This window comes from Mirounga leonina, unplaced genomic scaffold (genome assembly GCF_011800145.1).
Source record: "Mirounga leonina isolate KUSES-001 unplaced genomic scaffold, KU_Mleo_1.0 Mir_97, whole genome shotgun sequence".
Lineage (NCBI taxonomy): Eukaryota > Metazoa > Chordata > Mammalia > Carnivora > Phocidae > Mirounga > Mirounga leonina.
Genome location: NW_023270889.1, coordinates 2,923,532 through 2,941,367, shown reverse-complemented (window position 1 = coordinate 2,941,367; position 17,836 = coordinate 2,923,532). Strand labels below are relative to the sequence as shown.

Genomic DNA, 17,836 nt, shown 5'->3' with positions numbered 1-17,836 from the left:
TAGAGTCACACTAAATACAATAATCTCACTTCTTCCTAATATGCAATTTTGATTACTTCAATTTGACTTGTTTAATTGGCAAAAATGTCTCGAATAATAATGCAACAGTTACCATCTTTTATGCCAGATTTTAAAGGGAATACCTCTAATGCCCCTTAATTATTTATAATCCTGACTGCTGGCAGGAAGCATGAATGAATTACTTAATAAGCTATTAAAGTTTCCTTTTAGTTTCATTTTTAGGTCTTTTTATTAAAAATCACATTAAAATTTTTTTATTCACTTTTTGTTATAAATAGATGACCAGGATGACAAATAACAGGCACCATTCTAAGGGTTCCAAATACATTCATTCACTCATTGAATCATCTACAAGATTCCAGTTGAGTATTTTATCAGCCCCATTTTATAGAGGAGGAAAGGAAGACACAAGAGAGGTTAAGTAACGTGCCCAAAGCCACACAGCTTGAAAGTGAAAGCCCCATGTGGCTCCAAAATCCACGTAAACACTCCTCTGTATTGTTTCCCTGTATCTGTATGTTCCTTCTTTTTACTGCCTGGATTACTATTATAATACTCCAGTTAACAGTGGAAGCTGGGAGACAGTCTAAGTGGCTACTGCTGTTGGAGTGATACCGGATTCACTAAGGTGGTAGTGAAGGAGATGGACAGAAAAGGAGCGATCTGGCTGGAGATAGAGCTAATGAGACCTGCAATGAATTGATGTGGGGCAGGAGGGAAAGAGAGTAACCAATGATGGTGACTAGGTTTTGTGACCTACCCGTTAGCAAATATTTAGAACTCTGCTTCCTATGTTTTATGTTAATTTTATTTATGTTCTTGCTTTTCTATCTTCCTTCATTCTTCCTAATTTATGCTTTTGTATAGCATTTCACTTCATTAAATTCTTTTTGGAACAAGGTAAGATAGGAATTTATTCACAGTACTTAAGATTTATTTTATATTTATGTTCAATATTCTGTTTGGAGTTTTTTCTGTATCTGTTCTAATATTTTTCCTTTCTTCTCTCTTTTTTAGTTTTTTATTTAAATTCAATTTAGTTAAAATAGAGTGTATTATTAGTTTCAGGGGTAGAATTTAGTGATTCATCAGTTGTAGTAACACGAAGTGCCCTCCTTAATGCCCATCACCGTATCTATTCTAATTTTTAAGTTAAGATCTTAATTGGCTTATAAGGAAGGAATGTTAACTGAATGTAACCCCATTATTTGTTTCTAATCACATGCACAACTTATGATCAATATGGAAACTAGAAAAGTATGAGGCAGAAAAAAAAAAACACATTATCTTCATTCCCACAATTCAGAAACAAGCAATTAAATACTTTTTTCCATGCATATGTATCATTTAATTTTTGAAATCATACTGTCTAGACAGTTTTACATCGTTCCCTAGTGCTATTGAAAGCTCTTATTAAACACATTCAATGACTGTATATTTTATAACTAAACAACAATTTACTTGTCCTTCCTCCTGTTACTAGACATGTATTCACATTATTTCTAATTATTCTAATATTTCACATGTCTGTTATTTTCAAACATTTTAGACATGAAAACTTTCTGACAAGAGGAAGCTCTCAGAAAGCCCAACAAAACATAAACCTAAAATTTATTTATATTTTGCCTTTAAAAGCCAGAACAAATTTCACTTTCTGCACCGTCAGCTTATTAGAAATACATGAAGTGCACTTAAGTCAAGAAGTCAGTTTCCTGGTACCACCAGATATGGACATGCTCTCAGTTCCCTCAAATGAAAATAGATAGGAGATCCAATGCCCCAACCCACCACTCCCATGGAACACATTCTGAAAATCATTATTATAAATAGTACTGTGATAAATATCTTTGGGCATAAAGCTTTTTCCAAATTTCCTCAGGTTAGAATCCCAGAAGTAATATTACTGAGATTAAAGGAAGTAAGATTTTTAAGGTTCTCAATACTTGGTAATATAGTTTCAGTAATAAAAACAAGTGTCAGAGCTACTGGCTCAACTCCTAGACTATTCACCTGTTCATAGTCCTTCACAAACCATGATGGTTATGATTTAATAGGTATAATTCAAAATAAACATAAAAAGATCTAAAACTGGATATGATACAAAAGGCCAGGCGTTTACCATCTCTCTCATGTCAAAAGCAACTAACAGTAACACTTCTAAAGACAATCAACCACCACATATTATGGAAGAAATATTTTTTTGCAAAATAATAATCAAAATAAATGTTACTTCTAAGTTATTTGGGAGAAAGAATATTCTTACAAGTCTTTTTTTTTTTTTTAAGATTTTATTTATTTATTTGACAAAGAGACACAGCGAGAGAGGGAACACAAACAGGGGGAGTGACAGAGGGAGAAGCAGGCTCCCAACAGCAGGGAGCCCGATGTGGGGCTCAATCCCAGGACCCCGGGACCATGACCTGAGCCAAAGGCAACACTTAATAACTGAGCCACCCAGGCGCCCCTCTTACAAGTCTTATACGAAAACAAAGTGGACTCGCTGTCACAGAGAAAAAGGCAGCAACACCATATACTTCTTTTTAAGAAACATTACTCTGTAAGCAATATCCCATGTCCTTAAATATCCATGATACACGATACAGGTCAAAACTTAAAGAGGTACCCTAATACAGTTAAATTATTTAAGTAAGGAGCCACAGCAGACTGGGAAGAGGCAGTGCAACAGGTGAACTGGGAAGAGGCTTACCTGTGGAGCCTTTTGTTACAACATACATTGCAGGTGTTGGGGCAGGATCCACCCCAGTCCTACTGAACCCATCTCCAGATTAACAAAGCGAAGCACACATATTTTTTAATTGTACCAAAGGTGATTCTTACATTCATACTAAGAACCACTGGGTTAAAAAAAAAAAAAAAAAAAAAGGTTATTTTAAAAATATTTTTCCATTGAAAGGGGAACGCTCCTACACTGTTGGTGGGAATGCAAGCTGGTGCAGCCACTCTGGAAAACAGTATGGAGGTTCCTCAAAAAGTTGAAAATAGAGCTACCCTACAACCCAGCAATTGCACTACTGGGTATTTACCCCAAAGATAGAAATGTAGTGATCCAAAGGGGCACATGCACCCTAATGTTTATAGCAGCAATGTCCACAATAGCCAAACTATGGAAAGAGCCAAAATGTCCATCAACAGATGAATGGATAAAGAAGATGTGGTATGTATATACAATGGAATATTTTTTTTTAAAGATTTTATTTATTTTGACAGAGAGAGACACAGCGAGAGAGGGAACACAAGCAGGGGGAGTGGAAGAGGGAGAAGCAGGCTTCCCAGTGAGCAGAGAGCCCAACATGGGGCTCAATCCCAGGACCCTGGGATCATGACCTGAATCGAAGGCAGCCGCTTAACGACTGAGCCACCCAGGTGCCCCTATACAGTGGAATATTACGCAGCCATCAAAAAATGAAATCTTGCCATTTGCCACGATGTGGATGGAACTAGAGGGTATTATGCTAAGCGAAATATGTCAATCAGAGAAAGACAATTACCATATGATCTCACTGATATGAGGAATTTTTTTTAAAGATTTTATTTATTTGACAGAGCGAGAGACAGCGAGAGAAGGAATACAAGCAGGGAGAGTGGGAGAGGGAGAAGCAGGCTTCCCACTGAGCAGGGAGCCTGATGTGGGGGTCGATCCCAGGGTCCTGGGATCACGAACTGAGCCTAAGGCAGATGCTTAACAACTGAACCACCCAGGTGCCCCTGATATGAGGAATTTGAGAAACAAAACAGAGGATCATAGGGGAAGGGATGGAAAAATGAAACAAGATGAAACCAGAGAGGGAGACAAACCATAAGAGACTCTTAATCTCGGGAAATAAACAGTGTTGCTGAGTGGAGGGGGTGGGAGGGATGGGGTGGCTGGGTGATGGACACTGGGGAGGGTATGTGCTATGGTGAGTGCTGTGAATTGTATAAGACTGATGAATCACAGACCTGTACCCCTGAAACAAATAATACATTATATGTTAATGAAAAAAAAAATTTTTTTCCATTAATTCAATAATACCTATTGAAATATTTAGCCAGTCAAATATGTGAACTTGACTGCTTTCCTCCTAAGTAGAATGTCTCTCTAAAAGGCCACAGTGCAGGGCGCCTGGGTGGCTCAGTGGGTTTGGCGTCTGCCTTCAGCTCAGGTCATGATCCCAGGGTCCTGGGATCGAGCCCCACATTGGGCTCCCAGCTCAGTGGGGAGTCTGCTTCTCCCTCTGTCTGCCACTCCCCCTGCTTGTGCGCTCTCTCTCTCTGTCAAATAAATAAATAAAATCTTTAAAAATAAAAAAATAAAAGGCCACAGTGCTTTACAAGTTTCTGAGCAACAAAATAAATTGTATTCAAGAATCTCCAGATGGAGTCCTGCCTGCTGTGGTAGTTTATTTTCCCTCATTTAGGGATTGAGTACTATTATTTGCAATGTGACTCGTGTTACAAATAGTTTAATCTTAAAGCAGTGAGGAAAAGGGATTGAACAGAAGATCCTAAAGGCAAAGAGACGAGCTAAGTGGCTTCAGCAAAAGTTTAAGTGGAAGAAAATAAAAGCCTGAGGTTCATCTTAGAAGTTGAATTTAGAATACTGTTGGAGCTTAAATGTGGACATGTTTCATGAGTCGTTAGAAAGCTGGGTCTAAAGTTCAAACGAGATGGAGCAATGCTTCCAGCTGCTCTCAGTGAAGAGGAGTCATGAGGACAAAAAGATGTAGGAGACTCCACCTAGGCCAAACATGAAATAACACGGCAAGCAAGGATGGATCCTCAGGGAATGCTTATGGTTGGGGAAATATGAGGAAATATGAAATAGTAAAAGAGACTCCAGCAGAAATGTAAGCACCATCAGAGCAGGGACTTGTTGGCTTTACTCACTGCTGTATCCCCAACACCTGGAAAGTACTTGACTCATAAAAAGTGCTGAATAGGGGCGCCTGGGTGGCTCAGTCGTTAAGCGTCTGCCTTCAGCTCAGGTCATGATCCCAGGGTCCTGGGATCGAGTCCCGCATCGGGCTCCTTGCTACGCGGAGAGCCTGCTTCTCCTTCTGCCTGCCACTCTCCCTGCTTGTGCTTGCTCTCTGTCTCTCTCTCCCTCTCTCTTACTGACAAATAAAATCTTTAAAAAAAAAAAGTGCTAAATAAATATCTATTGAATAAACAAAGAGAGAGGCAGCAAACTAACAGTATATATAAATGGCAAAGAAAGAGTTTCAAGAAAGAAGAAATCAATGCTGTCCAATATTGCAGAGGTACAGAATGAGAACAGAAAAATGGCCTTTGGATTAGGATATTTTGATTTTGCCAGTGAGGATCTGTGGGAAGACAATTTCAGTAAAATTATAAGGGCAAAAACTGACAAAGATTTCAGGAGAAAATGTGACAAAGCAGAGGTGGCAATACAGATACTGCTTTTGAAACATATGGCGAGAAAGAAGAAATTGGACAGTAGCTTGGAGAGAAAACTGAATTAAAGGAAGATTTTAGTATGTTTGCAAGCTTAAAGCCAAGAGCCGGTAGAAAGGAAAGGGCTGAAAACACAAAAGGAAATAAAGGCACAAAACATCAGTGGTGATGAAACAAAGCATGGGAGAAAAAAGGAGAGGAAATCAAGGAGAGGAGGGACAATTCTGATATATCCCAAATTGTGAAAATATTAACTAGCATTCTGATACATAAAACAATCTCCTACAATTTTGTTTAGCATTACCCCAAACTGATTGCCTGAAGGACTAAATTCAGTTTCTGAATCAATAAATTACTAGGTCCTAAGTCTAACCAACCATTAAAAACAAGATTCCTTCAAAACCCAGAAATACTTGAATTCAATGTTGACACAGGCCAAACACTGCTATGCAAATAATCTAAAATAAATCATGCTAATTTGTCTGTCTAGATCCCACAACATTCACATTCAAGATGGTAATAGCAGCTTTCCCTTGCCTATGATCCCTAACTCCAGAAGGCTGCCAATATCCTACATATCAAATACAAGCAGTAGAAAAGTTTTCACTCAGAACCTAAAAAAACACCCTAAGGTTGCCACCCATCTACTACTATTAAAGCACAGTCTGAAAACTGAACAACTCCATTCAAGGCCAATATAATTTATCCAAATCTAAGAAGGGCACTGCAAAGCCACATTCACAACATTACCAAATTTCCAAACTGTCTGCTTCACCCACCATCTCTGCCCTAGCCCTGGAAATGCTGGTTATGATATACATCCAAAAGAGAAACAGAAGGAGGATTGTAGTAGACATAAGGTATCTCCCACTCCTGTTTTGTCTCCCTTCCAAAGTTTTAGTTAATCCATTAACAATGCTAATAAACTTTAATTATCAATTAGTGCACACTTTAAAATTAAGGCTATTATTGGAACATTCATCAACAGCCTTGCTTTGCATATTATTTCATCAGCATTTTCTTTTACTATGTTTACAGAAAAAGGCACACCCATAAAAAGACAACAATTTTCTTTCAAAAGACTCAATGCATATAATCTTATTTAAAAAACACACACACACACACAGAAAACAGGGGCTCCTGGTTGGCTCAGTCAGTTAAGCGTCTGACTCTTGATTTTGGCTCAGGTCATGATCTTAGGGTCCTGGGATCTAGCTCCACATCAGGCTCCCTGCTCAGAGGAGAGCCGGCTTCTCCTTCTCTCTCTGCCCTCCCCCACGCTTATGCTTGCTTGCTCTCTCTCACACACTCTCTCCCTTTCTCTCAAATAAGTAAATAAAATCTTAAAAAAAAACAGAAAACTGTTATTCAGTCTCCTAAAATGCTTGAATTACAGCCATGAAAGGCCAAAGCTTACAAACGAGCTTTGGAGTCCCATACCTAAGCATGCACTTCTCTGCATAGCTGTACTTTGGGTTTACTCACACATCAGTTCTATGTCAAAGGTCTGATCTTCTTTATCAACTTTCTATTCTAGGCAAGTTGATTTTTGCATCATCTGAAATCTAACCTTATAAATTATGCCTTTGTTCCTGCCATTTACTCTTCATACACAGGATGTGGCCTATCCCCACCATGCTCATCAAAATGTAACCCTCTACAAGGCTCATTCAAATTCCATGCCCTCCAGAAAGCCGCTCTTCTGTGTCCTGATCTCTGAATTTGATCTCATCAGCCTCATCTTTCCACTTAACCCTAAAAAGAAAACTCAGCCATGCACTAATCACATGACATTTCACCACCATAACATGTACTTGCATACATCGAGCCTTCACTATAGCAATTTTCTGCCTGCTCACAATACCCTTCTTTTTTTCCATTCTCTGTTCCCCAGCCTCTTGTCAGCTTTGCAAAGCTGTATTAATCAGCTCAGGTTACCATAACAAAATACCACAAGCTAGATGGCTAATCATCAGAAATTTATTTTCTCACAGTTCTGGAGGCTAGAAGTCCAAGATCAAGGTAATTTAGTTTCTGTTGAGGGCTTTCTTCTTGCCTTGTACATGCCCACCTTCTTGCTTTGTTATATGCATACCTGGCTCTGTGGTGTTTCTCTTCTTATAAACACACTAAACCTATAAGATCAGGGTCCACCCTTACAACCTAATGTAACCTTAATTACTTCCAAAGAGTCTCATGTCCAAATGCAGCCACACTGGGGGTTAGGGCTTCAACACATGAATTTAGAGAGTACACAAACATTCACTCACAATATTCTCACATTTCATGATCAACCTACATATAATCTACTCTGTGAACTACCCAAAATAATTAAGTACATCTTTCTCATGTCCATACCATGTTGTGACCTAGATGTGAGCCTCTTCTTCTGATTTATCCATATGTGCTTGAAAAGAAAATATTAGACAAGGGTTCTATATATGCTCAGTTGAAAAAACATGCATTTGTATTGTTCACTACTATACTCTTACTGTTGTCTTAACAATTTCTGAATCTCCCATTATGATTGTAGATTTGTCTATTCCTCATTAATTCTGTCAATTTTTTTTTTTTTTTTAGATTTATTTATTTGAGAGAGAGAGAAAGCACGTGAGAGGGGACAGGGTCAGAGGGAGAAGCAGAGTCCCTGCTGAGCAGGGAGCCTGATGCAGGGCTGGATCCCAGGACTCCAGGATCATGACCTGAGCCAAAGGCAGTCGCTTAACCAACTGAGCCACCCAGGTGCCCTAATTCTGTCAATTTTTGCTTTAAATATATTGTGTTAAATTCACAGAGGCTAAGGAATGCCAAATTTTCCTGGAGGATAAACTGTTCCCTTTGCCATTAAGTAATGACATTCATTTGGCTAATTAGACTAATTATGACTTAAAGACTATTTTGTCTTAAGTTAATTTTATAAGATTAATCAGTTATCTCTTGGTTAGTATTTTCCTGCTATTTTTTATTCCTCTTTCTCTCAACCTTTCCACGTCATTACATTTTAGGTGTATCACTCGTAAACAGAATATATCTGAATTTTTAAATTTAATCTGAGAATTTTAAGTGGCAAGTTGAGTCCACTTACATCTTTTGTGAACACTGATATATCTGTATTCGTGCCTACCACCTTACTTCTTTTCTATCTCTATTTACCAAGATTTACCTCTACGTTTTTTTTCTTCTTTCCTGTCTTTTACTGGAATGACTGAGTCTTCTTCAATGGCACATCAAGAGTATTGCAGTGGAAGTGGTGCACACAGCAAAGGGGTGCATTTTCTGTAAAGAACCTTAAAACGCATACATACACACACACATCTCATGTTTCATGTGAAAAAAATTTTTCAAAATTAAAATTAAAAGCTTTCTTTGATCAGGGTGCCTGGGTAGTTCAGTTGGTTAAGCGTCCGACTCTTGGTTAACGCTCAGGTCATGATCTCAGGGTGATGAGTTCGAGCCCTGCGTTTGGCTCCGCCCTCAGCATGGAGTCCACTTGAGATTCTTTCTCCCTCCCCCTCTGCACCTCCCTGTTCTCATGCTCTCTCTCTAAAATAACAAATAAAAAAATCTTTAAAAAGCTTTCTTTGATTAACTATGAAATAACATAAATTGACAAATCTGATACATTGGTATTGAATAAGAATATGCAAAGAATGCCGATTTTGTGAAGTCACTGACAGATTTGCAAAAGCTGTTTCTTTTTTTTTTTTTTAAAGATTTTATTATTTGACAGAGAGAGAGACAGCGAGAGAGGGAACACAAGCAGGGGGAGAGGGAGAGGGAGAAACAGGCCTCCCGCCGAGCAGGGAGCCCGATGCGGGGCTCAATCCCAGGACCCTGGGACCATGACCTGAGCCGAAGGCAGACGCCCAACGACTGAGCCACCCAGGCGCCCCAAAAGCTGTTTCTCTTCTGATCATTATTTGTTTCATCTCATAACCATTACTGAAAATTTACCACAGAGGAGGGTGGTATTAAAAAATGATCCACTCGGGGTCTCAAATACACAAAGTATACCAATGGTTTTCTTCATCTTTTCTTTTACTCTTTTGAGGTTATACAATTTATTTCTATTCTTTGGCAATTAGTCTTAAAATAACGATTTGCATACTTAAACTAATTTGAAGTTAATTAATAGCTCTAGCCTCCTCCCAAATAATACAAGGCCTTCAAACTGAATGAACTGATTCCACTCTCCTATCTTCCACGTCACTGCTCACAATAATTTTAGATCCACTTTGTTTTTAAATCCCCCTAAATCGGGGCACCTGGGTGGCTCAGTTGGTTAAGCAGCTGCCTTCAGCTCAAATCTTGATTTCATGGGTCCTGGGATGGAGCCCCGCGTGGGGCTCCCTGCTCAGCAGGGAGTCTGCTTCTCCCTCTGCCCCTCCCCCCACTCATGTGAGTGAGTGGGCAAGCTCACGCGTGCTCTCTAATAGATAAAATCTTTAAAAAAAAAAAAAAAAACGGGGCGCCTGGGTGGCTCAGTCGTTAGGCGTCTACCTTCGGCTCAGGTCATGATCCCAGGGTCCTGGGATCGAGCCCCACATCGGGCTCCCTGCTCCGCGGGAAGCCTGCTTCTCCCTCTCCCACTCCCCCTGCTTGTGTTCCCTCTCTTGCTGTCTCTCTCTGTCAAATAAATAAAAAAATCTTAAAAAAAAAAAAAATCCCCCTGGGGTGCCTGGGTGGCTCAGATGGTAAAGCAACTGCCTCTGGCTCGGGTTGTAATCTCAGGGTCCTGGGATCGAGCCCCACATCGGGCTCCCTGCTCAGCCGGGAGTCTGCTTCTCCCTCTGCCTCTGCTGCTCCCCCTGCTCATGCTCTGTCTCTCCCTCTCAAATGAATAAATAAAATCTTAAAAAAAAAAAACCCTAAATTTATTCATTACTATTATTTATACTCAATGCTTATATAGATTTAACAAAATGTCTATTAATTAACTCCTTTTTTTAAGACATTGCTTCCTGCTGCCCATTTATTATTTCTGAGTTATATTTTCTTGTTCCTGAAGTACATCCTTTAGAGTTCTTTCAACAAGGGCTATCAGTAGTAAACTCAAAATTGTTCTTTATTTGCTCTCACTCATGAATAACAGCAGGGAACTGATCCCTACACTACCACAATGAATTGTTAAATTACTACTGAAATACTTACTTCCTCCTCCTCTGAATCACCGTCATCATCATCATCTTCTTCTACTTCTTCATAAAGAGGTGGAGGTAAAGGACCGAGGATATCTTCCTCAATATGATTACTTGGTTCTTTCATCATTTTAAGGGGTAAAGGAGGGCCAATTAATTCATCATCAGAAGAACCAGAACTCTCCTCACTCTCACTGCTGCTTGTATCCCTGAAAATACAGAAACAAACTCTTGTTTGTTTATTTTGCAACATAACACTTGTGTGTTCTGCAACAAAGAACACACTCTAGAGATAGTACTGATTTCCCAGGAAACCCTGCCTCTCCTTTTAACAACTGAGTTTTAATTTTAATTAATTAATGTGTAATTTGTTAAATTTGTAATTCAAGCATTAAATGTGTAACTCATTTTATCTTAAGAAAGTAGAAGTTTCTTTTATCTACTTATCTTAACCTAAACATAAATTAAAGTCACAGCAATTATATGTTAGAGGCCCCTTAGGGCATCCTCACTCATAAAGAGCCAGCAGAACAACTGGAATGTGGAAGAAAAACTACAAAATACTACATCCATAAGAAAGAAAACCCCCCAAGATAACCAATGTTTCTGATCACTATATCTGAATCCAATCACTGTTTACCACAGGAGCAAATAAAGCCAGCCATGTAAGAAAGTTAATATTACTCCCAAAACGTTTCAATATATTTTCTGAAATACAAATTATTTCTCTTTTAATTCAAGTTTACTGAGTTGCTAAAATGTTCTTTGTAGCATCCTTGGATTCTAAAACTATCTTACACTAGAGAGTATTACACTGATTCTCAATGTTTTTCTACCCAGCACACCTGTGAACTGTTACACACTTTCATTAAGGTCTTTATCACACACCTCTAGGCATTCTGAAAGTCCACCATCCACCCTCTCTCCTACCCCATCCCAAAGGATTGAGAATTGCGTTCCTAATTACTTCAATTAATATATCAAATATTTTATAAAACTCAAAGTATTATCTTCTACTAAAATATTTCTAGTATATAAGCTCCATGAAAGCAGAAACTGCTCTCTGTTGCATTCATTGCTGTCTCTAGCACCTAAACGATGCCTGACATATAACAGGCACTCTCAATATCCACTGAAGAAAAAAATGGGATTTTTATTTTGATTTTCATCTAAGTTGACTACTGAAGGGAGTACATACTTACATACATGTTATCCGTATACAAAGGGTCCTATCTTTGCTTGGAGCAAGCAAACCTCCACAAAGAGAACTTCTCTTTGTTTTTGCCATGGTTTAGCTCACTGTGCTCCATCCCCACAGGCCTTCTTTCAAATTGAATAGGTTAAGCTTGGTCCAGCATGAGGGTCTTTGCACTTGCAGTCCCCTCTGCTGGAAGTGACTGTTAAATGGGCCTCTTTCTCTTCATTCAGGTCTCCTCAAGTATCGCCTCCTCAAAGAGGCCTTATATGCCCCCTGTCTAAACTTTATCAAACACAGCCCTATCAGTCACCATTATCTTCATTATCTTACTAATCTTTATCACATACCTCACTAAACTATCTTATTTAATTGGTTACTTAGTTGTTTATAATCTGTTATCCAGTCTCCTCAGATACCCCACAACAATATGAGCTCAGAGAGCTCATCTGACTTGCTAATTGCTGTAGCCCCAATGCTTAAAGTAGTGCCTAACCCACAACAGACGCTCAATAAGTAACAGTTGAATGACTGACTGAAGAGATTTTTATTAAAGTAGTCACACTCCACAATTTTCTCCCTTGTCATTAAGTCACAAATTCCCAGCTATACTAATTTAGAAATCACAGACTTTCTTAATGCAAAATTATTCAGAGCATAGAGAGCTCTAAACTATTAATCTTTAGCACCGATGCTTTAACTGAGTTTAACTAGCAATGAACTAAGAACTAAATGAATCCAAGTTGATTTCATGGCTGATTATACAGTCCTAATACTGACACGAAACTGAATGGAATGTATCAGCTTCTATGCAGCTTCTAGTTCCATTTCTGTCTTTTTGCTTCTAATGTACACAAGCCAAAAAAATAAACAATTTTTAATATATTTTCAATTTCTGAAAAACAAGAGTCCATGAAATTATGTCCAAAAATGTCCGTGACAGAAAACAGAACACATTCCATGTTTAAAATACTCCTAAATTCAATGTGGTACCAAAATATGAACCAGAGCCTGAGAAACAATATGTATCTGATGAGAAAACAGAGGAGTCAAAACCTAGTATTTTTCTCAGCTGACTTTTAATTTTTTTAAGATTTTATTTATTTGAGAGAGAGAGAGAGAAAGCACAAGCAGGGGGAGTGGCAGCAGGAGAGGGACAAGCAGACTCCCCGCTAAGCAGGGAGCCTGACGTGGGGCTCAATCCCAGGACCCCGGGATCACAACCTGAGCTGAAGGCAGAGGCTGAACTGACTGAGCCGCCCAGGTGCCCCTCAGCTGACTTTTTAAAAGAGAGTTTAGCTAAGCACTAAATATGTAATTATACAATTTCAATATAGGAACTAAATTCATAACCAAAATTCATTGTTTCTGGTACTAATTTCTTTTTTTAAAGACTTAATTATTTGACAGAGAGACAGACAGAGAGAGAGTGAACACAAGCAAGGGGAGTGGGAGAGGGAGAAGCAGGCTTCCCGCGGAGCAGGGAGCCCCATGTGGGGCTCGATCCCAGGACCCTGGGATCATGATCTGAGCCAAAGGCAGATAGATGCTTAACGACTGAGCCACCCAGGCGCCCCAATTTCTTTTTTTTTTTAATTTTATTTATTTGACACAGAGAGAGAGCACAAGCAGGGGGAGTAGCAGGTGGAGGAAGAGGAACAAGCAGGCTCCCCACTGAGCAGGCAGCCCAACTCGGGGCTCGATCCCAGAACCCTGGGATCATGACCTGAGCCAAAGGCAGACACCCAACCAATTGAGCCACCCAGGGGCCCCTGGTACTAATTTCTTTAGAGGAAATGCAAATGTCTAAACGATTCCTACCTTACAGATTTGGAATATATCAATTATTTCTCTCCTATCCTGTAGCTATATTTCATAGAATAAGTATTTCTTACCAGTATTTGATATTTAAATGGAAACTTCCATCCATACACTATTTCTTTAAAGCCAAAAAAGTGGTAGTCTTAGATGACTTCCTCTAAACCAAATTTTAATAACACTGTAGGTTGTTTTTTGTTTTTTTTTTTAATTATTTGTATGTTTTGTGGGGGTGTCTGGCTGGCTCAGTTGGTAGAACATGCAACTCTCAATCTCAGGGTTGTGGGTTCAAGCCCTCTACACTGGGTGTAGAGATTACTTAAGAAAATAAAATCTCAAAAAAAAATTATTTGTATGTTTTGTGAAACAGACTCTTAATATACTACAAGGTAAAAAACTAGCCTGAAACTTGTTTAAAATATACAGGACTGAATGAAATACAGCCAAGAAAGCAGAAGAGGAGGGGCACCTGGGTGGCTCAGTCAATTAAACACCTGCCTTCGGCTTAAGTCATGATCCCAGGGTTCTGGGATTGAGCCCCACATCCAGTTCACTGCTCAGTGGGGAGCCTGCTTCTCCCTCTCCCCAACTCCCTGCTTGTGCTCTCTCTCCCTATCTCTCTCTCTCAAATAAAATTTTTAAAAAAAAAGAGAGAGAGAAGAGGAATTCCAGAACCAAATTGAAATTATAAGAAATAATTTATATATAACAAGTATGCATTTAAAGATAGTGAAGATGATCACCATGCAATGATTGCTGAACATCCATAAAATAAAATAGAAAACACACTGCTACGTAAGAAGGCTAATGTGATTTAAAAAAATCCTGACATGCTCAATTTCCCTAAAATTCCTTATACCACTATCCTTTTTTCAGTGTCAGAATAATTGTGTTGGGGGCGCCTGGGTGGCTCAGATGGTTAAGCGTCTGCCTTCGGCTCAGGTCATGATCCCAGGGTCCTGGGATCGAGTCCCGCATCGGGCTCCCTGCTCCTTGGGAGCCTGCTTCTCCCTCTGCCTCTCTCTCTCTCTGTCTCTCATGAATAAATAAATAAAATCTTTAAAAAAAAAAAAAAAAGAATAATTCTGTTGTTGGGGCACCTGGGTGACTCAGCCGGTTAAGCATCTACCTTCGGCTCAGGTCATGACCCCAGGGTGCTGGGATTGAGCCCCACATTGGGCTCCCTGCTCAGCAGGGAGCCTGCTTCTCCCTCTCCCTACCGCTCTGCCTGCTTGTGCTCCCTCTCTCTCGGTCAAATAAATAAAATCTTTAAAAAATAAATAAATAAAACCATAAAACTCTTAAAAGAAAACAAGGGGGAAAAATATGTAAGTTGGACTTCATCAAAACTAAAAACTTTAATGCATCAAAGTACATTATTAAGAAAGTGAAAAGACGGGTTCTGGCTGGCTCCGTTGGTAGAGAATGTGACTCTTGATCTTGGGGATTGTGAGTTTAAGCCCCACATGTGGCATAGAGTTTATTTTAAAAAATATATATTTAAGAAAGTGAAAAGACAGTACGCCTGGGTGGCTCAGTCAGTTAAGCCTCTGCCTTCAGTTCAGGTCATGATCCCAGGGTCCTGGGATCAAGTCCTGCATCAGGCTCCTGGCTTAACGGGGAGCCTGCTTCTCCCTCTGCCTGCCGCTCCCCCAGCTTGTGTTCTGACAAATAAAAAAATCTTTAAAAAAAAAAAGGTGAAAAGACAATCTATAGAAGGGGAGAAAATATCTGCAAATCATATACAGAATTAACAGTTTAATAACCAGAATATATAAAGAACTCCTATAATTCAACAACAGAAAGACAAACAATCCAATTTATTTATTTATTTATTTATTTATTTTTAAAGATTTTATTTATTTGACAGAGACACAGCGAGAGAGAAAACACAAGCAGGGGGAGTGGGAGAGGGAGAAGCAGGCTTCCCGCGGAGCAGGGAGCCCGATGCGGGGCTCGATCCCAGGACCTCGGGATCATGACCTGAGGCGAAGGCAGACGCTTAACGACTGAGCCACCCAGGCGCCCCCAAACAATCCAATTTAAAAATGGTTACAGGACTTTGTTATTTCTCCAAAGAATATATGCAAATGGCCAATAAACACATCAAAAGATGCTCAACATCATTAGATATTAGGGAAATGAAAATAAAAAACAATGAGATACCACTTCATACCTACTAGGATGACTACAATAAAAACATAAGAAAATGGAAAATAACTAATGGGAAGAATGTAAAAAAACTGGAATCCTCATACATTGCTGATAAGAATGTAAAATGGTGCAACCATTGTGTAACAGTTTGGCAATTCCTCAAAAAAGAAAGTTAAACATAAAATTACCATATGACCCATAAATTCCACTCCTAGGTATATACTCAAAAGAATTAAAAACAAAGACTCAAAAACATACTTGTACACTAATGTTCATTGCACTCACAGTACTCAAAAGGTGAAAACAATCTAGGAGCTCCTGAGTGGCTTAGTCGTTAAGCGTCTGCCTTCGGCTCAGGTCATGATCTTGGGGTCCTGGGATCGAACCCCGCATCGGGCTCCCTGCTTCGCAGGAAGCCTGCTTCTCTCTCTCCCACTCCCCTTGTTTGTGTTCCCCCTCTCCCTGTGTCTCTCTCTGTCAAATAAATAAAATCTTTAAAAAAAAAAAATGGGGCGCCACTGGGTGGCTCAGTTGGTTAAGCGACTGCCTTTGGCTCAGGTCATGATCCTGGAGTCCCGGGATCGAGTCCCGCATCGGGCTCCCTGCTCGGCAGGGAGTCTGCTTCTCCCTCTGGCCCTCCTCCCTCTCATGCTCTCTGTCTCTCATTCTCTCTGTCTCAAATAAATAAATAAAATCTTTAAAAAAAAAAAATGAAAACAATCCAAATGTTCATCAACAAATGGATAAACAAACTGTGATATACACATACACTGGAATCCTATTCAGCCATTTAAAGGAATGAAGTTCTGATAAAACACGAACCTTGAAAACATCTTACAAAGTGAAAGAAGCCAGACACAAAAGTTACAATTTAGAAATATGAAGGTAAATAAAAGATGAAAAAAAAACTTAAATAATTTTCTCTGGGAAGCAAGAATTAACAGGGGAAAATGAAGCTTTATAATGTTTGATTTTGTAATGTGTATAAATTACTTCAATAAAAATTTAAAATATCAGTGGTTGCTAGGAGTTAGGAAGAGGCAGGAATGAATAGGTAGAGCACAGAGGATGTTTCGGGCACTGAAACTACTCTGACTGATACTATGGCTACATGTCATTACTTATCTGTCCAAACCCACAGAATGTACAACATCAAAGAGTGAACCGTCACGTAAACTACGGATTCTAAGTGATGATGACATGTCAGCACAGGTTCATCAATTCTAACAAATGTACCACTCTGGTGGAGGATGTTGATGATGATTTATTTGACAGAGAAAGACACAGTGAGAGAGGGAACACAAGCAGGGGGAGCGGGAGAGGGAGAAGCAGGCCTCCCGCCGAGCAGGGAGCCCGATGCGGGGCTCGATCCCAGGACTCCGGGATCACGACCCAAGCCAAAGGCAGACGCCCAACGCCTGAGCCACCCAGGCACCCCTCAATAAGCTTCTATGAAAGGAAAGGAGGGAGGAAGAAAGAGGAACTTTTGTACATATAAAACAGAGGACGATGGGGCGCCTGGGTGGCTCAGTCCGTTAAGCATCCGACTCTTGATTTCGGCTCAGGTCATGATCTCGGGGTGGTGAGATGGAGATCCACACTGGGCTCCATGCTCAGCGCAGACTCTGCTTGAGATTCTCTCTCTCCCTCTGCTCCTCACCACTCCCCTCGCGCACCCCCACCGGCTCACACACACACACACACACGCACACACTCTCTCTCTCTCTCTCTCTCTCTTTCAGTTAAATACTAAGGTCTTTAAAAAAAATAAATAACAGAGGATGGCTACAAGGCAGTCACTAAAAACATATTTTATAATAATATAGAAAAACAGCAACCTAAATTGACTAGAAATTGGAAAAAATATTTCTAAAAGGAAAACCAAACGGCATCAAATATGAATGAACTATAGCCTCATTTGTCAACATGAATATCTCAAAAATATCTTGTTGTGGGGTGTCTGGGTGGCTTAGTTGGTTAAGTGTCCAACTCTTGATTTCAGCTCAGGTCATGATCTCAAGGTCATGAGATCAAGCCCCGTATCGGGCTCCATGCATGGAGCCTGCTTAGGATCCTCTCTCTCCCTCTTCCTCTG

General features: G+C 39.7%; 1 protein-coding gene across 2 annotated transcripts in view; it reads right to left on the bottom strand.

Annotated features, from left to right (window-relative positions):
- Positions 1-17,836, bottom strand: part of LOC118006534 (WD repeat-containing protein 70) — a 295,923-nt gene that overhangs the window by 263,735 nt on the left and 14,352 nt on the right. For both annotated transcript variants that reach the window (XM_034999215.1, XM_034999216.1), the window contains one exon: positions 10,588-10,783. In XM_034999215.1, coding sequence (XP_034855106.1) covers positions 10,588-10,783 — 196 coding nt within the window. The remainder of the gene's footprint in view (positions 1-10,587; positions 10,784-17,836) is intronic.